The sequence below is a fragment of the Gossypium arboreum genome, chromosome 9 (assembly GCF_025698485.1).
Source record: "Gossypium arboreum isolate Shixiya-1 chromosome 9, ASM2569848v2, whole genome shotgun sequence".
NCBI lineage: Eukaryota > Viridiplantae > Streptophyta > Magnoliopsida > Malvales > Malvaceae > Gossypium > Gossypium arboreum.
The window spans coordinates 78,860,823-78,886,379 of record NC_069078.1 but is presented as its reverse complement, the minus strand read 5'-3'; the positions used below and the strand labels follow the sequence as shown (position 1 = coordinate 78,886,379).

At 31.6% G+C, this 25,557-nt stretch overlaps 4 protein-coding genes across 4 annotated transcripts; 3 read left to right on the top strand and 1 right to left on the bottom strand.

Annotated features, from left to right (window-relative positions):
• The first annotated feature begins 4,960 nt into the window (after positions 1 to 4,960).
• Positions 4,961 to 6,786, top strand: LOC108452031 (probable xyloglucan endotransglucosylase/hydrolase protein 32). The gene is made up of 4 exons (XM_017749761.2): positions 4,961 to 5,252; positions 5,339 to 5,439; positions 5,539 to 5,756; positions 6,073 to 6,786. The coding sequence occupies exons 1-4, from the start codon at positions 5,057 to 5,059 to the stop codon at positions 6,440 to 6,442; spliced, it is 885 nt and encodes a 294-aa protein (XP_017605250.1). The 5' UTR covers positions 4,961 to 5,056; the 3' UTR covers positions 6,443 to 6,786.
• A 3,811-nt stretch (positions 6,787 to 10,597) lies between these two features.
• LOC108450004 (uncharacterized) lies at positions 10,598 to 15,412 on the bottom strand. The gene is made up of 13 exons (XM_017747417.2): positions 14,945 to 15,412; positions 14,579 to 14,654; positions 14,391 to 14,480; positions 14,258 to 14,302; positions 14,040 to 14,141; positions 13,367 to 13,457; positions 13,093 to 13,130; positions 12,517 to 12,627; positions 12,279 to 12,418; positions 12,156 to 12,195; positions 11,977 to 12,039; positions 11,712 to 11,902; positions 10,598 to 11,529 (listed from the first exon to the last, which is right to left on the bottom strand). The coding sequence occupies exons 1-13, from the start codon at positions 15,247 to 15,249 to the stop codon at positions 11,043 to 11,045; spliced, it is 1,779 nt and encodes a 592-aa protein (XP_017602906.1). The 5' UTR covers positions 15,250 to 15,412; the 3' UTR covers positions 10,598 to 11,042.
• A 1,833-nt stretch (positions 15,413 to 17,245) lies between these two features.
• On the top strand, positions 17,246 to 19,271 carry LOC108450317 (dual specificity phosphatase Cdc25). Its single transcript, XM_017747880.2, has 3 exons — positions 17,246 to 17,520; positions 17,657 to 17,795; positions 18,843 to 19,271. The coding sequence occupies exons 1-3, from the start codon at positions 17,438 to 17,440 to the stop codon at positions 19,011 to 19,013; spliced, it is 393 nt and encodes a 130-aa protein (XP_017603369.1). The 5' UTR covers positions 17,246 to 17,437; the 3' UTR covers positions 19,014 to 19,271.
• Positions 19,272 to 20,398: 1,127 nt separating this feature from the next.
• On the top strand, positions 20,399 to 22,671 carry LOC108452057 (uncharacterized). The gene is made up of 4 exons (XM_017749793.2): positions 20,399 to 20,560; positions 20,648 to 20,725; positions 20,823 to 20,924; positions 22,429 to 22,671. The coding sequence occupies exons 1-4, from the start codon at positions 20,558 to 20,560 to the stop codon at positions 22,504 to 22,506; spliced, it is 261 nt and encodes an 86-aa protein (XP_017605282.1). The 5' UTR covers positions 20,399 to 20,557; the 3' UTR covers positions 22,507 to 22,671.
• Positions 22,672 to 25,557: the final 2,886 nt, after the last annotated feature.

Sequence of the window (25,557 nt, the reverse complement as noted above, 5' to 3'; positions counted from 1 at the left end):
AAAATATGACACTTATATGGATACTCATTATCCTAAATATTGATACATCTTCCTTGGAACTATTCATTTTTGCTCTTTGAAGTACTTGTACCAATACGAATTCAACAAGTAATGATACGTCAATGCAAGAAGAACATGCCCATAGCATACTTTAACGTTTTCACTAAGCCATCAAAACATTTAAACTTCTGTAAGTACTTTCAATCACATTACTAGACATAAATACTTGAATTAGGTTTTATGTACATGTCATACTCTATATTATGACTTAAATTTCATATTATTTCTCGCAAACCTTGATGATATGATGTGATGTAATATGATATATTGATGACGATATTTTTTCAAAGACTTCAGTCTAATATTTCGCCTACGCATTAAACAACAACACATTAAGTTGTAATATAGCTTAGTGAGTACTCATGCCTTCAAATCTTACAATTACTTAAATTTATTTAATATGAACAATATTATGGCTAAAATTGCTAAAAAAATTAGGGAAATGGGCTACTTTCTAAGATATTTATGGAAATAAGTTAATTTTGGAGAGAGAAAGTAAAAACACACCTTGTACAAGATGTGTTTTCTGACTTTTTTGACACATTAGCTCATTTGGTTATATGGTTAAATATTACGGGTTTGTCTTTCAGTTTCAAGTTTGATTACTCTTTTACTCACATTTGTATTTTTATTTCATATTGTTTCTAGTTTTGCTTTTATTTTTAATTACTATTTATAATATATTAGTTTTTTATTAGATGGTTAAATAATAGTGATTTTATTCTTGAGTCTTAAGTTCAATTCCTCTTCTAAGCACATTTGTATTTTCTTATTTCATATTGTTTTAATTTTTATTTTTCATTAATAAATATATTATTTTCAAGTTTTTATTTTAATTCATCTTTTAATTAATAACTCTTTTACTTATAAAATTAAATAATTATTACAAATTATATAATAAAAACATTTTTGATAAAATTGATATTAATAGTTATGTAAAATATATTTTATTTTCAAAACATCAATTAATTTTTGATATATTTTTATTTATATATAATATTTATATGTCAAATATTTATTTTTTCCACCTATATTGTGGGTATGGTGATTTCTAATATTATAAAATCAAATAATTATTTCAAATATTATTTTATTTTTATATGGAAAATATTTCAAATATCATTGTTTTTTCATCTACACTGTAGGCATGATATTTTAAATAATTTTATATGTGAAATATTTCAATTAATTATTTTAAATATCATTATGTTTATATGTAAAATATTTCAAACACTCACACAAAAATATATAATATTAAGATTTACTACACTCATGATATGGATTGAAAAATAAATATTACGCATATAAAATTGTATTCACTAAAAATAATGATATTTGACAATAATTATTTGATTTTATAAATAAAAGAGTTATTAATTAGAAAGATTAATAAAAAATTGAAAACAATATATTTTTAATTAAAGACATTAATTTTAAAATCAGTATAATAACAAATTTTAAAAGTCAGAAACGGAAAAGCTAACAATTAAAAAAATCGGTATAATAATAAATTTAACCCTCAACTTTTACATATTATATCAATTTAATCATAAATTTAAAAAATTAACCCTCAATTTTTATAAATATTTTCAATTAGATCCTAATTTTAAAACCCCTCAACCCCCGTGTCCCTCTCTCTCCCTCTCTACCCCTGCTTCTTTTGGAGACGAAAATTATTTAGCTGCAATTTCAAGTATTTGCTTCTTTTGTATACTACCATATTCTTCTTTTTAAAAAAATTCTACCCTTTTCTCTTCTTTCAATTCCTCGTACCCTCACTTTTTTTTCACCGTCCTATAACCCTCTTATTGCTTGCACTTTAATTTTTGATCTCTCCTTTTTCCTTTTTCTTTTTTTACGCTTTACGTGATAAGGTTCCCATTTGGGACCAAATCTAATAGTAAAACAACATTAACATCATTCGACAAAACCAATAGAATGATTAGAGCATTGTAACTTTGTTTCATACAAGTTATTCAATTAGCATTAGAATTCTTCAAATGGGCAAAAACCCAGAAAGGATTTTGACACACAAATAAATTTTATTGTATATTTATGCATTATTTTATTTTATAATAGAGTGCACTTTAATTTTAGTAGTATCCTCAAGGAACTCATTTTATCGAGACAAAAGGTGGTATCACTTGGTTGTATATAGTCATAGATAATATGTGCAAAGAAAGCGAATTGGACACTTTGCAAGTATGGTTTTTTTTGGACAAACGAAATAGATTAGCTTATTACTAGATATTGTCCTTAATTGATGGATATGAAAAGGTACGATTATTGGATATAGAACATAGCATGTAAGCCTAATGTTATAATGCCTTAGTAAATTGCTTTTGTAAATTTCGGAGGGTGCCCCTCAGCCTTGAGTTTTTTCGTGAAAAGGGGAAAAAAGGGAGGGGGAGGGAGAGGCCGGATGGGTGGAGATTTTAAAATTAGGATAAAATTGTCCATATTTATAAATTTTGAGGATTAATTTTATAAATTATAATTAAATCAATATAATACTAAAAGTTTAAGACTAAATTTATTATTATATCAATTTTTAATTGTCACGACAGTTTGCTATTTGTAATTTTTACGAGAATAACCAAAATGACCAAATTAGATAACGTGAGTGTTTAAATTGCAAACCTTTTATTCTAGTTGCTTAAAATAAAATTATTTTTATAGTAGAAAATTATTTGTGTAATTTATTCAAAAATAAATTATATATAATATTTATTTATTTATAACATTAAATTAGAACATGTATAGCACGGATTTGCAAATAAATAAATATAAATGTGTGGTTATAATAATGTTTTTAATAAAACTTACATATTATCCTGTAAGTAAAATCCATAAAAATTATTTTTTATTTTTACAAATTACAAACAGTCAAGGGTTCTCCTTTTATTTAATAAAAGAAATTGATCTAAAATGATCTAATTTCAAAATCTTAAACATGAATTATTCAAAGAAACCAAAATTCAAATTTTTTAGGTTTAATAATAAATTCAGCTACTAACGTTTGTATGTTTTATCAAAATGATCTTAATTGTATTTTTGAGCATTTTTAGCTATCAACTTTTCTTTTTTTAAAATTTACTTTCTCTAACAAATTTATTGAATAAATTTAAGTTTTCAATTTTTCATATATTTGTCTATTGAGAAGTTTTTCTACTGAGTTAATTTTTTTAGATAATTATGTTTATTTTATTTAAATTAAGAGTTATTTTTAATTTAATGTATTATTTATTTTATTATTTTTCACATGTAATTATTTTATTGGATTATCTAAATAATAAATTACATATCATTAAAAATATTCTACATATGAGATTCCACATCATCCTGTTAAATTTTTTAATTGTACTTTCATTAAGTCTATTAGGAAAAGTAGATTGAAAAAAACAACAAAGGTTGATGGTAAAAAAAATTCAAAAATACAATTATGGCCATTTTGACAAAACATGCAAATGTTAATAGCCAAATTTATTATTAAACCATTTCTTTTATTAACCTTAGTTATATCTTTAATAAAATCCCGAAAAGAACACCTAATTAACCTAAACTCAACCCAAACTCCAAGATTGTTTACTTTCTTAGCATCTTGTACCAAGTAGATAGCTAGAATAAGTTGCATTTGCCTGTATTTACCTACATACAAAATGACAAGTGTGCATGTTTATGGTGTATGGGTACAACAATGTACTTGAGATCCTGATTTTACCCATCCAATTTAGTTACTAATTGTCATAAAAATGGAAAAAGAAAAAGTTCAAGATTCTTTCGGTCTTTCTTCATCAAATATTGAATAACACAAAAAAATGATAAGGAAAAAAGATAGGAGTATCAGAAAACAGCGCCATTATGAATCAGTATAGTCGGTTGCTGTATTTTTCAATGCCATAAATATATAATAACACGAGGAATTGCAGGTAAAAGACATGTCTAGAAGAAAGGATGGATCTGATTTTATCTATCTATTTCATTGTAATAAACTTACTGATATTCTTAAGTATATGCTTATGTGAAGAAACCAACCAGAAATTTTCAGAAATAATAGCATCTGAATGATCAATCAGTAATATGTTTAATCAAAATCTAACACAGGGCCCCAGATAAGATAGCTGATGACCCACTTAATTTAATCAGTTCTCAGATGCTTAAACAGAAGCACCATTCACTCACACATTTTGGCTCACATATTTTACTCCAAATCAGAAGGTGACCCACACTGAAAACCTTCTTCAGCTAAGGAATGGTTAAAACACACACACACAAGCCATTTGAGTTTATATAACAATGAGGAGACAGAGATACATGTAGCTTTCAATGAGAAAAAAAAGAAGCAGAGAGGGACTAATAGTACAAGTGAGATCCTGTTGGAAACAGGGGGAAAAAAGCACATTTAAGAGATACCCCCATCTACCCCGTTCTGCATCTCATCTTCTTTTCTTAGCTTTTTTCCACCCATGTAAAGCCAAGCAAACAAAGAATGGGATTGGAAATTAGTTTGTATGTACTTTGTAATTGTTACGAAGGGACTTTAATTTCTTCAACTACACCTTTATTTTATCCCAATCAGGAATTCTTATGTTGGTTTCAGTGCTTGTCCATATAAGATTAGATTACTTTTATCCATACTGCGTATGAGAAATCTGTTTATGTTTAAGCCTATTTTACTGTTAAGTTAACCCTTTCATTACCTTCCTTCCTGTCCCAATGGGGACCGCTATCTTCTTGCTTCTTTTTTTTTTTTTTTTTTTGGTGTTTGGGGGGTGGTGGGGGGAGGGTTAATAATTAATCAAACTGTACTGCCGATGCCATACTCTTCCTTCATTTACACCTTGTCCCGTTGCTTTCTCTCTCTCACAAGTCACAAATCAACACCCCCACCCCCGCCCCCCGCCCCCCGCCAGCGTTTATACACTCCCAATCATTCCACTTTTCCCCAGCAACTTATTGTTTTCATCTTGGCTTTCCCTCTTCACTTCACTTCACTATGGCTATCTTCCTCTCCTTTCTTCTCATTCTCTTGTTTCCTTCAGCCAATGCTGGGTGGCCACCTTCTCCTGGTTACTGGCCTAGCTCTAAATTTAGGCCTATGAGCTTTTACAGTGGGTTTAGAAATCTTTGGGGTCCTGGTCATCAAAGTCTAGATCAACATGCATTAACAATCTGGCTTGATAGAACTTCAGGTCTTTACTTTGTTATATTACCTTATATTAATCAATCTCATCTTTATTTTTGTTCCTTATGTGATTGCTTTGAATTTGGTTTTCAGGAAGTGGATTCAAGTCAGTGAAGCCATTTCGTTCTGGTTACTTTGGAGCCTCTATTAAAGTCCAACCTGGGTACACTGCTGGAGTCATAACAGCTTTCTATGTGAGAAATTGAACGAAACCATAATTTCTAACTTCAATTCTTTCTTAATGCACTGTTTTCTAAATTGGAAATCAAAGAAATGATCATTAAAAATGGCAGCTATCAAACAATGAAGCTCATCCAGGATTCCATGATGAAGTGGATATAGAGTTCCTTGGAACTACATTTGGGAAGCCTTACACTTTACAAACCAATGTGTATATCAGAGGGAGTGGGGATGGCAAAATCATTGGAAGGGAAATGAAGTTCCATCTTTGGTTTGATCCAACTAAAAACTTTCACCACTATGCCATTCTTTGGAGCCCCAGCGAGATCATGTAAGTACATACAGAAAATCAATCAATGCTGATCATATTGGTTTTGGAAAGTAGACCTTAGAAACTCATTGAATTAATATTAAAAATAAGGATTGTCAGCCATATTATAATGTCTAATAATAGGATAACTATAATAAATATCGTGAGAATTGATGGTGGGGAGGATGTGGATTGTCCCCATTTGTTGTAAAGTATTGTTGCCTTTTTCAGATTTAATAATTTAGAACTTGAAAAGTGAACATTTTGGTGATTTGCTTTTCTCAAAATGACCATTCGAATTTATTCCATTTATTGATTTATCTGATAATTTATACAGATTCTTAGTAGATGATGTGCCTATAAGGAGGTATCCAAGGAAGAGTGCTGCAACATTTCCTCTAAGGCCAATGTGGGTGTATGGTTCAATATGGGATGCCTCATCATGGGCTACTGAAGATGGGAAATACAAGGCTGATTACAGATACCAACCATTTGTTGCAAAGTACACCAACTTCAAAGCAGGAGGTTGCACTGCCTATGCGCCAGCTTGGTGCCGCCCAGTCTCTGCCTCGCCTTTCCGGTCCGGCGGGCTAACAAGGCAGCAACGTAGAGCAATGAGATGGGTTCAAAGATACCATATGGTGTATAACTATTGCAAGGACCCCAAAAGGAACCATGCCTTGACCCCAGAGTGTTGGAGCAAGTGAATGAACTTAATAACGGTTCAATCGAAAATTTATTTTTACTTCTCCATGTGAAAAAAATTTACTATCTGTCCACTTTGTTTTCTGGGTGTCTTTGAGATGGATCCCACTTTCCACCAATACCGATGGAAGTCTCCGGAAAAGGAAAAGATGTAAATTTACTGGATTTTTTTTTTTTTTTTTTGTGGTTGCTCTCTTGGTGTATATCAGATTGGAAAAATAATACAAAGGGAGGGGGAAGAATCAACGAAATGGGAGAATGGGGTGATGCAGATATGGTGTCATGGGAGTTTCAGTGTGTTGTTTCATTAATCATTTCTTAATAAAAGCCCAAGTTATCTATTTTATTTTATTTTTCCTTTTTTGTCATTTTCATTCTTTTAATATAAAAATTGGCTTAATATAGACATCTATTTCTAAAGTATATTCTTTTCTGGCTTTAGCTCTAATTTTTTCCTCACTTCAAACCCTAGTGATATTATACATTTACAGTTCAGTATTTTCAACATTAAAATCTAATGGTTGCAATATTCAACCCAATCATATATTATCACCTATCATACAATGCCACCATGCTATTTGAAAAAAAAAACTTAAAATTGATAAAATATTAAAAACAGAAAATATAGAAAATTACAAAATATATAAATTTACTAAAAATTAAAAATTTAATATTTTTAAAATTTTATAAATCATATTCACTAAAACTTGAACTTGAAATTGTTGTCTTTTGAAATTATATAAGCTACGATAATTGTTTTCTAATTGATAGATCTCTCTAGTCGATAAATTTCGATAAAAAATTTTCAAGTTATTTAAATAATAAACAATAATACTATTCAATTTAAATAATAATTTTACTGTTTTGATTTGTCTCTTGACCCATATTTTAAATTTGCAAATAATTTTTTTAATGGAAAGTGAATATCTAAATATTAACATACTCATCCGTTGCCTCAAAATATTTTAATCCATTTTTTAATTCTTAATATTTATTATCACAATTACAAATCAAATATTTAAATTTGTCATCATTCTCCTATGTCCACCTCTATTGTCTAGTGTTTGATTAAAACTTTGGTACAAAACAAAGAGAGTATGTGTACGATAATAAATTAATGAAGCTTATTTTAGACATTAAATAGGGAATCGAGTCAAATTAATATGTTGCTATAACATGTACTAAAAATTGATGTACTTTAAAATATTAAAATTTTTATATAAAAATGATTATTTTTATTAAAATATTTTAAAATATAATTTTATAAAAGTTGGTTGTATTTTTAATTAAATACAAATTTATATAAAATCTTTAATATTATGATTAGAGAAGGTATACTTTATTCCAATATACAATAACTTCTATTATTTTTAAAAATTTCAAGAAATTTTACCCTTTTTATAATTTCTGTATTTTTTTATAGTTTATATTATTTCTTTACAATTTTTTAAAAATTCTAACATATTTTTAAAATTGTAAATTTATACAACTTTTATATTTTGTATTTTTTAAAATAGTTTTAAATAATTTTAAGTTTTTTGGAATGATAATGCCATTGCAACATTTATGTATAACACATTACAAATGATGATTGGTTAGATATGTCGATCAATTCTTTTTAACATCCAAAGGATTAAACGAGAACATATGATAACATTAGAAATTGAATGTTTACCAACTGAAGTGGGTTAAAAAGAACTTGGGTAAACTATATACATAGTCATCTAACTATTAGTGCGTTTCTATTTTGGTCTCCTAAATTTACAATTTTCTATTTTAGTCACTAATATAAATGAAAATTAATATTTTGGTCACTTTTTCGTTAAATCACTAAAGGAGTGCTAATGTAGCCATTTTTATTGGCATAATAACAAATTTATCCCTCCAATGTTTACAGATTCTATCGATTTGGTCCTAATTCTAAAAAAACAACAAATGTAACTCTCAACTTTACACATTATGTCAATTTAGTCTTACTTCTTAAAACCTAAAATTAAAAATAATTTTAAAAATAATTTTAATGGTCATTTTCTATAAAAATACATAAGATTTTATAAAATACATACAAAGTTGTAAAAGCTCATACAAAATTATAAATTATGAATAAATTAATACTTTTTTCTCTTTTTCTTACATGGAATTTATTTATTAAAATAATAATTTTATTAATAAAATAATTTCTTTCAAAACTCACAAACAAAACTTAAATTGGATTCAAACTTTTACTTTTCTTTTTTTAGTTTTATTTTATAATTAATAATTTATTTATTATAAGTATGGTCTTGCTCCTTAGTTTTCGTCAACTTGTCAAGTGTTGGGCACTACCTTCTCCATAATCAATTGCACCAATAACTCTTACACCGAATTCCTCAATTTCTATATCCTCTGTTGTCATGCCATCAAACTAAGAATCAATTGTGGAGCTACCGTCATGACCTTCCATCTATTAAGTTCCAAGACCTCAACCTCACCTATACAACCCCAATCATGCCCACCTTCAAGCACAACCTCAAATGCAATAAACTTGTTCTAGCCAACACCCTAAAAACATAAATTCTTACACTTTTTGACTTTAGGCTGTAGTTTGTAGTCATTAATGTTGAAAAAAAGAGAATAGTTGAATCTACTTAAGCCTTTTTCATGATTTTTTCCCTTAAATTGTTTTATTTATAAAACTATTATTTTAATAAATAAAAGTCATGTTATAAAATGAGAAAAATATATTTTTTTATAATTTTGAATGTATTTTTATCGAAAAATGAGCTTTTAATTTATTTTATATTTTACAGATTTTTGAATTTTGAATTTTGAAATTTTAAGAATCAAGGCTAAATTGATATAATGTGTAAAGTTGAGAGTTAAATTTGTTGAACTATTTATAATTAGGACCAAATTGATAGAACCTATAAACATTAAAGGACTAAATTTATTATTATGTCAAAGGAAAAAAAGGCGTGAGTGATAAAATATTAAATTTTGGTAGGATTAGTGATTAAAATAGATATTTTAATCCTAAATGACTAAAACATGAACACGCTAATAATAAGTAGGTTATCATTTATATAATTGAGTGAAAATGGATGAGGATCATTCATAAGGCGCCCACTCCAAGAATCACTCAATGAGCCATGTGGTATCCAAGAAGTTTATTACAGGAAAAAAAAAAATTTCCCAGCAGAAAACCTACTAGTAGTAATAATGCAGGTGCACATGATAAAAAGTTAAAAGAGTGACAAGTGATACCCAACCCCAAGATTTTAGTTCTTTAACCTGAGTATTTGTTTTCTCTACTTATTCATTGCATTGGATTGGGAAAGTAGTGTGCGCTCCAGAGTTTGTTCCTGCTTAACTGCAACTCCCAAAAGCACTTGTCGCATTGCTTGCCTTGTTATTATTGGAGCAGCTTTAATACCAGTAAGGATTATGGCTGTGGATAACTGTTATCATTCTTTGTTTCTTCTTTCTGAAACTTGCAGTTAAAGGATAGTCGAATTTTAAATCTAGTAAATCTTTGTTTCAAGGGTTGTAATGGTGGGTTTTGAGCATTTGATTCAATAAAATTTTCAACTCACTTTCTAATCAAGAAAGGTAACTAACAACCTAGCAAAGAATCTTAAACAGGCGTGATACTAACACTTGAATAATGGCAGCAGCTGATAGAACGATTATTATTGAAAAAAAGATATATGAATTCAGTACGTAGATTATGACAATAATGCCGACATAGTGAATAAAATTAGAGATGCTTTGGGCAACAATCATTCAAACAATTGCTAAATGGAAGAATGATAAAGAATGGGGTCGTTGGGGAGGAGCTTTACAACATACTACTGTTGGGAATGAAAATGGCTACAATGTTTCTTTTTCAAAATCCAAAAATATGCAATCAAGTAAAAGTCCAAATCTACTTTTGGTCTGGGCCTTTCTTCTTTTGGCATTTCGTAATAATTTTATTTCATTATGATTCCTTTTTTTTCCTTTTCTTTTCAAGCTCTAGCTTGTAAGGATCAATGATGATGGCCTCCCAAGAATCGTTCAACAGTAGTGTATCATTTTGCATCAGACTCAGGAGGATCATATGCCGGAATTTCAAAATTACCCCATTCACTCCGTAGTAAGTTTTCTGATTCTACTCCCAAGTATATAACATCTATAGATGACACCAACCCTTTCCACTGTCAATATTCAAAGACACACACGTGTACATATATAACAAGATTATGCAACTCTCAAATGGGATACAATTAACTAAATCATCTAAGTAGTTTGCAAACTAGTAACTATGATACAATATAAGTAGCAAGTGGAGCTGACAAAAAAGAATGCTCCCCCTTGCTAAATGGGAAACAGAATTATTAATAATAAAGTAGAAAAGCTACTAAAAAACTGAGATTAAAACCCTATTACTATGTGGGACGATCGCCTCTGGGAACAATCAGAAACCTGCAATCATGTTCAAGGCAGGTGTTTAATATCAACAAAAATCATTGCAATAACTCTTAACCATCAGATGGCCTTAAACTTAGGTAGATATATATATTTCACGATCTTCATCCTTGAAAATGGAATTCTTTCCGACAGATTCCTAGTTGCCATCCAAATCTATTTTAGAGCATGATTACCGTAAAGTTGCAATATATCATCACATAAGCAACCTAGCAAACCTCCATCCACATGATGCACATACTTTACATCATAAATAGGCTGCTTTCGCAATTTAAGATGCTGAATAACAGTAAAAGATGGCAACTCTTGCAAGACCAGTTCACCCGTAAGTTCATCCCCTGATGCAAACAAACACCCATGACTCTCTATGTTCATAACTGCAGATCTTGGTAACCGAACATCATTGACATTGGCGCATGTAACAGCCAACTTCTGATAGCAGTTGCTTCCGAATCTCTTCAAATGAACATGGGAACCCTGAACCCCTTGCCCAATTGCAGGAGTCAGTAAGTGTTGAGAATATGCCATTTCATTAGAATTGTCAATTCTTGGGCGAAATGAAGCAATTATGTCATCACTACTAGGACAATAAGCAAGAGATATACACGCTCCTTGATTGCCAGTCTCCAAAACAACAGGTCGCCTTCAAAAGAGTTAAACAAAAGTTTCTTAGACAACCTATAAATTAGAGTAATCAATTAACAGAAGTCATCTATGCTTGGGCCCAAAACATTGTTAACCACAAGGAACTAACACTTCGGTAAGGTTCTGATAATTCACACAAGAAGCATAAGCTACATTTCTTATGAAATGATAAAAACTTACCTTTCCTCAGATCCAACAAAGTTCCACTGAAAAATGCCGGCGGATGATGCTGACAAAACGGCTGTAACACCAGAAGGAAGGGTTGAATTATGTAAAGAATATATGGTATGAACTGGGTTGCTTGTCAGCCCATTAACAAATTCCAAAGGCCTAGCAGTTTGGCGCATGTCAAACACCACAAGCGAACCATTCTGCATAAAACTTTTAAAGATTAGTTCAATGACCCAGATTTATCTGGAGAAGAAATCAAGCTCATTGTTGAAACCTGAAGTCCAGCATATATTTGATGGGAACCGTTGAGATCCCACGAACATGACCAAGCAGGAGCCTGAAAGTCGCATATCAGTACCACAAAGAATCTCCATTAGTGGGAAGGATATAAAAGAATTAGAAGAATTCTAAACCTAATAAGTAAATGAAGTTATAGCTGACAGGAAATTTTACCGGTAGATCATAGGCAAGGATAAAATTGTTTATCTTTGTACTGCAACAACATGAAAGATCAAATCAATTAAGAGAAATACAAGGAACAAGTCAGATGAATATTCAATCTGAGAATGGTGCTACCTGAGAACTGATAATTTCTTTCCTAAGGAAGCAAAAAGTGACAAGCTACCATCAGAGGGGCAAATGTGCAGATCCCTTACAGCTTTAGAGCCAGTCGGCAATGAAATGTCTTGTCTCGTATATGGAGCTACCAAGCTTATCTGCAAACCCATGTTTAGAAATTCTATAAGAGTATTCTTTGCAGAAACTGCAGGTCATGATAATAGTCACATTTCATGTTGAAGCTCAGAAACTTTACTTTGGTAAGGACATGCACCCCGCCCAACCCTTGCAACCTCCGTGTCATTAATATAATTTTGCTTGAAGCATCTATATCAAATAGCCGTGCACCATCCACCCCAAGCTCCTTCTGCAAGATCAAAACAATGAAGGTATATTTAACATGAGAAGAAAGAAATTGCTTCGGTAAGTTAGTCCATGTTATAACCACACAACAAACAAGATTACAATGAAACATTTTAAGAGACAAAGCAGACTTTAAATTTTTATTTCCAACACCATCTTATTCAGATAAATGTTTCTAATATTTAAGTCCTTAAAAAAGTGAGTGTGAAATAGATGTTGCAAATTATAGATAGAAACAAGTTAAATGAAATAAATTTATTTTGAGAACTTTTGAGGACAGCACAGAAAATTCAGAAAGGGCAACATCCAAGTAATGCTAAATGCAATGAAGTTCACACATAACCATGAAAATAAAGTGTTTGTAACTTCAAGAGAACTTCAATTGGCATTTCATACATAAGCTAATGCCACACACATGTAAGTGAGTTGTCAAGAGAAACAGGAATGCAAAAAAGGGAAAGAGTAATACCTGCAATATGAAAGGTCCTTGCCCATTGAACTCTGAGCCTAGGTTTTGGCACAACAAGATGAGTAAGTGAACACTGTACCAGAAATAATGAAAAGAAAAAACCAAAGATGCTAGCCTTTAAGAAAATGGAAAAAGCACCAATCCTCATATTTCATGCATAGAAGTTTCTACTGAAGATGATTTAATAATCTCATTGTTAAGGACTAGAAGATAAAGATCATTAACCCTATGAGAATACATCTCTTCCTCAAAGGAATGGCAGAAAAAGGATTACCAAGAGATGGAACACAATAGCCTCCCATTGAAGGTGGATGTCCCAATGTCCTAGGCTTCACATCTAACAAGTGCTCCAAATAAATTGTTTTCTGCAAAGTCAAAAAATTAAAATAATAAAATACTGTTATTATTATTTTAAGAAACAGGACAACCTGCAGAGAGTGTAATTTATATGTATCAAGCACCCAAATATAGTTCAGGCCTTCCAAACTTTTATCTCTAATTGGAGAACAAGAACTGAAAATCAATTAGTTAATAAGGTTAGAGATCTCAAAATCTATACTACACCAAATATTATTTCCTCAAACTCTGAACCACACACAACATTGGTTGCCATAACAAACATGCATATAACTGACTGCACTAGATGCTGCAAATGTGAGATTGCATTGCTTTCAAGACAAATGAGGCAAGCTCAAACTTAAGCATCTAACACTACTGCATAAAACAGGGCACAAAAGAAAGTACCGGAGAACTGGAAAACTCAACAAGCAACAAATTAAGTAATAAAACTGCAACAACTAAGACGCTCATCAAATATTTAACAGGGACAACTAAGATTCGTTGTTCACAGTGAAATTGTACTTAATAAACAAATTCAATAGGACATGGTAGTTTTAAGAAACCATAGAGAGAAACAACAAAAACAAAAACATTTACGATCAGCATACCTCTTTAAGCTGGTGAAGTTCTCGTTGCAACAAAGCTTCTCTTTTTTTCCATTCAGCTTCTTCCTTTTTCCATTCAGCTTCTTTTTTAATTAGAACAGCATTCTAGGATTTTTTTTTTCATTTTCAGAATATCAGAAAGATTCACAGAGCTGATTATTACAAAACAATACCAAGTTGAAGGCATTTTTCTTTCTTCTTTTTCCACTAAGAAGTCTTACCTTCTTGTCAAGAGAGATGCACTTAGCTTCAAGAGATTGAATTCTCTGCATAAAATAAGGATACATCGTTAACATTACACTTCTTCAATATTTCCTCATAAACTTTATCAATTCTCTGGAATTTTAGCATGACCTTTTGTGATTCTCCATCAATAGCAACAACCCGTGAAGCAAACAATTTTCTTACATCTTTTAATGTACTTTTCCTGTTACATTGAGGACACTTAAGAAAGCAAGATGACATAAACAAGAATGTCAGATACATATACGACCAGCCATAGAGAATTGGAAACTATAACATGGTTTGATGATGAAATCAACCTTTTTTGTAGTTCCACGTTGTTGTAGCCATTTTCGGATGCATGAAAAACCAAATATATGCCCACAAGGAAGACAACTACAGCCAAGCAGTTGGACGATTGATAAGCATATCTAGTGAGCCAAAATTTCACATTAAAAATAAATAAATAACCCATCATTAACATTAGTAGAAAGTAGAACACATACAACAATAAAATCTTCAGTTATCACTTCCTATCCAAAAAAGTTCGTTTTTTTTTATGTTTAATTATATAAAATATTAATAATAAACCAAGGAACTCATAATTTGGCGCGAACAAGGGATAACCAAAACTAATTTCAATTAAAATCCCTAGAATTCCAAGACGAATTGTAAAATGCACGGACCAGACGTGATGGTCACCGGTTGTAGTCCAAGCTTCCATACAGATAGGGCAAAACAACCCATCGATGTCCCCACGATTCCATTCGTTCCCTTGAGAATTTTCCCCACTCTCTCCCGCATTGGAACACACCGTAGCTTCTCCATTTTTGCTTTCTTTTTCGGCCAAAACCCCGGGAGACTCCATCAACGGAATAAACCCTTCTTGTTCTTGTTCTTCTTCGGTTTCTTCGGAATCTTCTTCTAATTCTGGTTCAGTTTCTTCTTCAGATTCTGAACCGAGTGCAATGTAGTCACTAGGGTTTGGCATTTGAGATTTAGGATTCTGTTGAAGGACTAAACAAAGATTGGATTTTCCCCCTTTTTTCCCGTTTATTGGAGAGGTTTTTCTTGGAGGCAGATGTTAGAAGGAAAAAAAATGAATTATATTAGCCAGTCGGTGAGTGCAATTTTCGGTATTTATTTAATGGGAAAAATATTGGATAAATTTCCAAAATAGTCACTTTTTTTTTTTGTCTAATGTTATATTTTAGTCACTTATATTTGAAATGTTAAGTTTTAGTCATTTACTTATCTTATTGTAACACTGGGTGTTAATTGTTGTTAATGGTATAACAATACGCTTACTTAGCACGTTAAATTATCATTTCAAATAAAAATTTTAACTTAAATTATACAATTAGTTCTTATATTTTTTATTTTGAGTAATTTAATATTTTTCTTTTATATTCTTTGAACTTCTTTTCTTTTCATTCTCTCCTCCTTCCCCTTCTGTTCTCCTCCTTCTTCATTTCTTTTAATGTATTTTTTATATTTTTATTTGTTAAAATTAGTCCCTATACTTTTATTTTTTGAATAATTTAATTTTTTTTTTTAGTTTCCTTTTATTCTTCCCTTTACTTTTATCTCTTCTCATATTTTTCACTACAAAAACATAATATTTACTCACCAAATAAATCAAGTCCTTGTTCCTTTCACATGATTTCTAAATTAAATTTCACTGAAAACTAAATATCAATCATTCTTAATCAAACCTTGATTTGAATATAACCTAATTTTGAAACTAAAATTGGATCTAACTAATCAATATAAAAAATCATACCCTTAATCAAATCTAACCATAAATTGAATTCTTTATATCAAACAAATTTTTTCTTCTAAATTTTTACAGAATTGTGTAGATTATTCCTTTCATTTACCTTTATTTTTGACGAATAAAATTAAGCATACGATAAAATTGATCAAACCTTATTGGATATTCCCAAGCAAGCTTAATTGGAAGTTGAGTATGGATGAACCAAAGAGAGAAAAGGAGCATGGAATCAAACTGTTTTGGGTACAGTTGAGGGTAAGTTTCATATGGTGGTTGTTTTAGTCATTGAAAGTTTAGAGTTTGTTTGAAAAATTTGTGAAAAAACATAGTTCTGAAAGGGCGAGAATGTTGTAGGTAAGATAGATAAGGTGGTCGTGGAGTTGGTTAGGAGGTTAAGGGAACAAGCTCGGAAAACTTTGTTGAGGGTGGACTGTCACAGGTCACATTTGGTGAGATCTTTGAGTGAGGCGAGCTTGTGGACTAGGTCGTTGAGAGATCTAAATTGGTTCATTAAAGCGATGATGGACGATGAGGGTTTATAACTGTGGGACAAGAATATGTGAAGCAAGTTTTATTTTGGTTTCAGCTTTCACTTTTTCTTTTTTTATAAACATAAAAAAAGTTTTAACAAATTGAAAATATAGAAAAACTACGCTAAAAGAGATGAAGAATAGAGAGAAGAGAAGCAAAAGAAAATGAAAAATAAAGAAAAAAAGAAAATAATAGAACATAAAAAGAAAAAAATTAAATTGCTTAAAACGAAAAAAATATGAGGACCAATTGTATAATTTAACCTAAAATTTTTGTTTGAAATAGTAATTTAACGCTCCACGTCATCTTAACGTTACATCATTAACGACAATTAATGACTCAGTGACTAAAATGTTACAACACGTTAACATAAGTGACTAAAATGTAACATTTCAAATATAAGTGACTAAAATATAACCTAAGGTAAATAAAAGTGACTATTTTGATAGTTTATCTAAAAATATTTAACTTTTTGTTGGTAAATAACATATTTAACTTTTTTGCTTTTAATATTTATAATTTATAATTGAATATATAAAATTCTTACACAAGGATAAAATATTATTTTCAACTAAATAACCAGTAAAAAAATATTGGATGAAATGTTTTTCAAATTTTTGTATATTAATTTTCTATTACCAAAAATATGAAAATAAAAAATAAAATAGAATAAATTAATGAAAAAAAGTCTGCCAAACACAGCCCAGTAAATCCAACGACCAAATCACGGTTAAAGAAGAGGATCGGATTCTTCACTTCAAAGGAAATAAAAAGAAAAAAAAAAAAGAAAAGAAAAATCCGATCTTTGGTTCTGTGCCGGTCCGGACAAGAAAAAGGAGAGCAAAGAAACCGAGCAAAGATTCTGGCAAAGCGAATGGCTCAAACCATCTCCTACATTACCGGCTCTCAACTCCTTCCCCTTAAACGCCTTCCGAACATCGCCATCATAGATGTCAGGTTCAGTTCATTACCTCTCTTTTTTCATTTGGGTTAATTTCCACGTTTTTATGTAGATTTTTTTTGTTTCGGTTGATTATTTGGGAAGATATTCAATCTGGGTTTGTTTGTTGCTATGGGAATTTACTAATTTAAGGGATGATGAAAGGAGTTGTGATGGGCATATAGCTGGGTCTTTGCACTATGCCAGTGGCACTTTCACCGATAAGATCTCCAATCTTATCCAAGATGTCAAAGGCAAAGATACTCTTGTTTTTCATTGTGCTCTAAGCCAGGTACTTACTTTCTTCTTCATCTTCTGCTGGATTTTCACCGTTTGACCCCTCTTATTTTATTGATTTCTATTTTGTTTTCTGATGGATCAAGATTGATAGTTTTGGCTTTGAGAGTCAATATTTGGTTTTTTTCATTGTTAATTAGGGTTGATGTTTCAAGTATTTGTGGATTAAGATTTGAAAGCTAGCTTAGTTAACATAGATATCACGAGATAATACAAGACAGAGCTATTGCAGCATCTGGATCTACCCAACAAATCAGCTTTCTCTAGCAAAAACATGTGCTTTGGGAAGATTGCAGGGATGACTGAATGGCCTATGCTATGCTTTTCTGGCAAACAGTATTTCAGCATGCCTTGGTAGATTGGGAAATTCATATAGGTGTATTCAGGTAGTCTGTTTATTGCAACTGAAAATTGCCTGTTCTGATTCCGAAGCTTGGACTTAGGTCTCTATTAAAAGTTACAAGTCCACATTTAAGATTGTTTACTGTGGTGCTTACCTCCCTCTGGATGATGGTGTCATTTTTAGATTGATGTTTTAGTCTTGGAATAACCATTATTCCTTCTGGAAGGTATGTCTTGTGTTGGGTGAAGCCACGTAGAGTGAACAGGAGGTTCATCAGCATGGACTATAAAAGTGATGTGTGAATCAAGGTAGAATTGAAATACCTATTTGGGGCTGAAGTATATTTGGTTCGGTGCATTGCCTATACTCGAACTTAAGCTGTTTCTTTTCATTGTTTGTAATAAGTTTCGTCACAGTTCTTTGACAGTGTTCTTTTTGTACTCTTCCTCCTGCTTGCATACAGTTGAGCATTCATAGAAGTCAATTTGTAATTGCTTTTGAATAGATAATGTATTCTTAGGTCCATGCTTTTGATCTTATCAGTGTGATTCATCATATGGCCGCATAAGATCGCAAGCTTACATGCATAACCAGTCCACATGATGCATTCAAATATTTTGTTCTCAAATAATAATGGTTCCTTTCCATGGAAGAAGATCTGTACAAATGCTGAATATCCAGGTGATGATGCTTTTGCAGGTTCGTGGCCCAACTTGTGCACGGAGGTTAGCGTATCATCTAGAGGAGTTGAAGGAAGATACTGGGATCAAGAACATTTTGGTTTTGGAGCGCGGTTTCAATGGCTGGGAAGCTTCCGGACGACCTGTTTGTCGCTGCACTGACATCCCTTGCAAGGGCGAGAGTGCATAACCAACCATCCATTAGAATTAATTCGGGCTGATAAGGAAGCAAAAACATATATCATCTACTTGGTGCCAACCATTTTTCCAGTTATTCTCTCTTCTGATTGATAATGTTTAATGGAGATACTATATTACTGGGTTTGGTTTCTACCAAACGTGTTTTCACTTTTAACACTTGGTGCATGGTTGGTTACTGTTCCTTTCTATTTAGGACAATATGCATTATATAATTACAATGAATAAAAACCAAAAGTTATTAATACTATGATTCGAATTCGATTTACTGAAGTTAAAAGGTGATTGCATGAACAAAGTGAACTATGAAAAAGAAAAAATACTCTCCCTATAATTAGACATCATCAATGATCTGAGTTACGTATTCACTTGAAAGACTCTATAAGGGTTGAATCTTGAATAGAAGTTATTTAAAAATGGTTTGGTGAAATCAAATTTTTTTACACACAAACAATCTTAAACTAAAGTTTTTCAAAGTAAAATAGCTTTTGACCTTTTAAAAATTTGTTAGAGTAAAATAGCGAATTTATAAGTTCCTCCCCCGTTTCAAGCTAAACCAAATCATGATACTTTAGGCTTAAATCTCACTATAGTATTTTTTTTTATAAAAATATTTTAGTTATTTTTCAATTAAGTGAATTTTTATTAATTTATGATGGCAATCTAATTAAAGGCTTAAATAATAATTAAATATATTAACAATTTATAATTTAGTAAAATATAATTTTAAATAATCTTAAATTTTGTTAATTTAACAATAAAATATTTCATCTAAAATAACGAGTCTTAGCTTCTACCCAAATAAAATAAAATAAAGTAAGAAGGGTACTATGCTAAACAGTTTTAGATTTTAATCATCCTTAATTTACAATTTATGAACTAAAATTCCTTACTTAAGAATTTAAATCATACTTTATAAAACCACATTTTCTTTATCCTTTCAAAAATATTTTAAAATACATTGTTAAACCAGTTTAGTTTTGGTTAAAATATGTACCCTTTTTAAATTTATAATTTAGTCCAAAGCTTTTATATTTAAAAATTTAATCCCTATATTTTTATATTTCGAATTCAGATCCAATTGTTAACATTGTTAATAATATTTTGTTAAATTTAAGTTCATTACAACATTATTTTTTTAGTTACATTGCTATTGAAGTTTTTTTTAAATGTCACATCAAAAAATTTAACGGCATTAATATTTGGACCTGAGTTTTGAAATTTAAAAATAGAAAGATTAAATTTATGAAAATGAAAATATAAAGACTAAATTCTAAATTTGGGAAAAGTACAAGAACCTATAACAAATTTTAACCTTTAGTTTTGGTTTGTCTGAATATTGGATCCGGTAGACTGATTAGACCCGTCAATTGCAACCTCTATTCGGATCTAACTACCGACTAAAACCCGTTGTAGTTCAGTGGAAATCCTATGTATAACCAAATTATAGAATAAACGTCGAAACTAGAAAACTACATCTCAATTTCAAGAAGCACGAAAAAAAATCAAAATCTTCCAAAAGAGAAAATTTAAAAGATGGTGAATTTTAAGAATTTCATTTCAAATTCAATTAATTTTCTATAATTCTTCGACCAAAGTTGTAAATCCTTTTATTATTAATTTCAGGTTTGTATAGCTTGCCTATTGCCACTCTTCCTCGTACCGATCGTCAATATTTTGCCTCTCCTCTTCTATTTCATCATGGTAAATTTATTTATTCTTTAAACTATCTTCTTTTTTAGTATATACTTGACTTAACCTCTGTTTCGATCAATTCCTTTATTTTTTTTGTGGGGTTTAGGGTAAAATTTACTGGCTTCTTGGATGGGAATACCGGAAACCGGAGAGGGCACCTGCGACGTGTCCGTATAAGCCGCCTGCAAAAACGGAAAACTCTAGCAAAGTGAGTTATTACTAATTGCCAGCTTAAATTAATTTGTGCTTTTTGAAAAAAAAAATATTGAATAATTAATCCTAAGCTGCTCTAAAGTTAATTCTGGTTTAATATCTATGCTGGTTTATTGTAATTACTTGTTGAAATACTGGTAGTTAGGGTTAGTAAGGGGTTTTTCTTATGTGCAATTGGAAGATTCCAATTATATTATAACATACTATGTTAGCCGACTATTCATTTAGATCCCAACTCATTTTCAGACATAGATATAAGGGCATGATTGGAATAACTTGGAAAAAAAAAATTAAGCATACCCATATCCAACATGTCACCCCAAGTATGTTACAATTAAAAGATATATGTTAATGATGTGCATTAGTATAACTATAAACACTTTTTTCTTTCTGTTGTATGAAAGAAGCATAAGGGATTCCAAATATTTCCAACAAGGAAACTAAAAGATGTAGAACGTTCAGTGCCAAATCTGGCCATGACTTGAGCAATGTCCTTCAGTTTTATTTTAATCTGAACAGGAGCTGCCTAAGTGGTCGTCTGTTCATCAATCTATTATAGTTTGATTGAGTTGAATAAGGAGGTTTTATGCTTTGAACAATTTATTTCTCCCCTTATTTGGTTAGTGTGGAAAGGAGATGAGAGTGGAAAGAATTTCTAGTTTTTAGTGGAAAGAATCTCTTTTGCTTTATTTGATATAAGCACTTATCAATAGATTAAAAAGTGTCGAGGATACGATCCAATTTTGAAAATGGTCTAAAACTTATTTTCCCCGAACCCCAAATATCCCTACTTGAGAGACCCTGATGGTGATTCTTGATGATCATGTAGAGTTGTTGGGAGTTTTATTGATTGGTGATATTATTTTGACTCAACAAGCTCTAAATCCTTTTTGAATGGTTATTATTACTTGAGTTATTGTTCTCCTTCGTCTACTTTTGTTCCAATTTTTTATTACTATTTGAATCACTATATAATAACTTAGCATGAGTGGCCAAATTTACTGGTAGGTAGGTATCAGGAATGTAAGATTTCATAAGCTAGTTAAACTTGGGAAAGGGTTTCAGGTCCAATTGCAGGAGAAATGTCTTTTTTCTTTTTCCTTTTTAATAAAAAAAGAAATGGAGAATGTAACATCTAGTTCTCTTCGTGTTATTTGTGTTTTATGCAAAAGAGACATGCCAGTGTGGACTGGTCTTAGTTCCATGAGTTGGTTTTGTATCATTCTCGAATAGAATATCTTTATTTGTGGCATTCTTAGTAGGCAGGGCTTCTCTGCAAGCTTATGTTGTGTGCAAAAGATCCAGCAACTGCCAACTTCAAAATGCTTTATACTACTATATAAGTTATTGCTCAAAATCTGAAAATAATCATGTCTGATTTTTGGCTGGCGGTTGTTGCTGCTGTCCTGGCTCTGGCCTCTCCAAGTTGTACATTTTAAAGTGTTTAGATGTGGTTATATAATCTTCAATTTGGTAATGATTTTCCGGTATTTTGACAGGTTGGGCCAGAAACTGAACCTGCTGTACCAGAGTCTAGTTCGAAACCAATGGGAGTAACAGATAACAAGCAGGACTGATACTGAAGTTTGCAAGTGGGTTCCATGGAACAAAATCCAGGCAAAAATGTATGATCTTTTTGAAGATTAACTTCTTAAGTTTGTTGATTTGTATCTGAACAAAGAAAAAAGAATTTTGTTGATTTCCAGAGGAAAAAAAATTACGGTCTTTTCATATATCATAAACATAGTAAAGCATGGGAAGTTGATGACTGATCAGTAGGAAATGTTTTTATAATCTAATGCTAAGCTTTGGATGTTATGGAATCAGTTATCCATGTTAAGCGTGCATTAAAGTCTTGGTGAGAAAATGTGGAAAAGAAAGAAAATATTTCCTTGTAATCCCCCTTCCTAAGGACAGTCCAATTGAAGAAAATCAATCTGTTGCCTGGTCCATTAGCCCAAAAGCTCATTTATCCTGCATCTTAGCCTTGTACTTCCACTTCCGAGTTATTTTATGCACGATAAAAAAATTTAAAATATAATGATAGAAAATAATATTCCTTTTGATCTGAAAAAAAATACTACTAATATATTAATATTATAGTATAAATCATTAATCATCATGATGACGTAGGTGAAAAATTTACCTAAAAATGTATATTTATTAAAATTTTATGTATTTATGTAAAAATTAAAATAAGAATAGTAAAACTGAGTAACACAAAACGGTATCCCGAAACAACATCACCCCAGTCACGCAGAAGGGGAGTTAAATAGTCCGGAAGCTGTCGACGAAAGGAATACAAACATAGCAAAATACTTTCAGTGGAAGGAACAATAACAGAGCTTCCAAGTCTGGCCAGCATGTTTGCATAGCGGTTGCCTTCCTAAATGCGTGTTTTACTTTGTAACGTTCAAACTAGGAGATAATGGTCCTGCACTCGTGAACAAGTGAAAATAAAAGGGGGTTAGTGATAGTGCCATTCTCGATGAAAGCAATGACAGAAATAGCATCAAATTCAATAACAATATTTCTGATATTAAGATCTTTAACAAGATGCAACCCATCCCTAAACGCCTACAGTTCCGCACACACACTCGTGTCTAGGGGACTGTGTCGATAGCTTCCCACGATCCAATCTCCCTTACTGTCCCTAATCAACACTCCTGCTCCCGCCTTCCCTGAGTTAGAAAGTGCAGAGCCATCACTAAGGATTGGAAAGGACTTAATAGGGGCTGAGATAACAAAATACTCCATGGCTTTATTCGTGACGTCGCTATACAATTCCTTTCCTGCGAAAATCTTGTTGTTACGGGTCAACCAAATTTGCCATATAGTAAAAGCAAACAACACCTTCCAAGGTATACTATGAACAGGATGCCATTTCTTTGAAGTAATATTGTTGATGATCCAGTCATTCAGACTTTGATTAACAGATCCTGAAGAAACCGAAGGAGGTCTGATTGACTACCACCAATGTTTCGACTTCTCACAATTCATGAGGATATGTTCTGTAGTTTCTTGATGCCTTAAGCAAAACGAGCAAGTACTATCAAGTAGGATTTGTCTACAAGCTAGGAAACTCTCTGTAGGAATCGCATCATGTAAACACTTTCAGAGAAAGAACCTGATTTTAGGTGGTATTTTCAACTTCCATATTTCTTTCCATCCAGTTGCAGCTCTTGCAGAACCAATCCCTGGAGGGACAAACTTACTTCTTACAAGCTCTTAAGCACTCGATAGAGTAAATAAAACTTTACCCTCATAATTCCAGTAAATCCCATCATTAGCATTAGACCAAGAGGAAATATGGGTGCTTATAAAAGCCTCCATAATATTTTCCGAAACAGTTAGTAATAGAGCTTCCAGTCCCTGTTCATCCCAACGCAACTTCACTTGTTTAAATGATAGATCAGCTTCTCCCTTGCACTAGGGACCTAGGAGCTCCTATGCCTGACCAGTTGTCTTCGCAAAACCTGTCAACCTCTCCTTGCGAGCCACCCTTCGAATGCCTTCTTGCAGTAATCCCCTCACCTTTCTAAGAGAGCTCCATATGTTCGACATATTTTGAACATTTCTAGTCTCCAATCTCCCTTGGACGTATTTTGCAAGCAAGAGTTTAACCCATAATTCATCCTTCCCATGAATCATTCTCCATCCAAGAAAGGATTTGTTCTTGCAAGCAGCAGTCTTGAGACCCAATCCCCCTTGGTCCTTGTATTTGGTGACAGTTTCCCATTTAATCTTATGTAATTTCCTTCTATCCGCCCCATAGGAAGTTACGGTTAATTCTATCAAGGTCACTGCTAATGCTTAAGGGGAGCAAGGAGCCTTGCATATAAAAGTTTGGGACAGATGCCACAGTCCATTGAATCAAAACCAAACGCCCCGCTGGTGACAACAAATTAGCTTTCCAACCACAAAGCTTTTGTCTGACTTTGTCCGCAACAAACTCATAATAAAAAAATTTCACCCTAGAATTGAGTAGAGGGAAACCCAAATAACGGCCCAGTTCATCCGTAGCCCTGATTTGGAGTTCATTACAATCTTCTTCCCTTAGTCGAGTGTTTGTATTTGGAGAGAAAAATTTCTTGATTTCTCCAAGCTGATTTTTTGCCCGATTCTTTTGAAAAATTCTTCAAGATATCTTTGATTAATTGGACTGAGCCTTTATCAACTTTAGCAAATAGTAAAACATTATCGACAAAGAACAAATGTGATATTTCTGGTCCTCCCCTAGACGCCTTTAAAGGCCTCCATTTTTTCTCCATGTAAGCTTTATGAATTCCATTCGCATGATAAATAAATAAGGAGATAAACGGGTTTCTCACCATTAACAATTACCGACATAGAAGATTTGGATACACACTCCAATCCACTCTTCCGGAAAATGGAAATAGATAAGGACTTTCCTAATAAAGTCCCATTCCAATTTATGGTAAGTTTTCTCCATATCAATTTTAATGATCATGTATCCACATTTTTCTTTCCTATCTCATAATATGTATAATTTCTTGAGCAAAAATGACATTGACATTTTGCACCATCAGTTTCGTAATAAATTTGTAAGTGGTGTTACAAAGGCTAATGGAACAATGAGGGTATTGTTAATCCCTTCTAATAGCTTG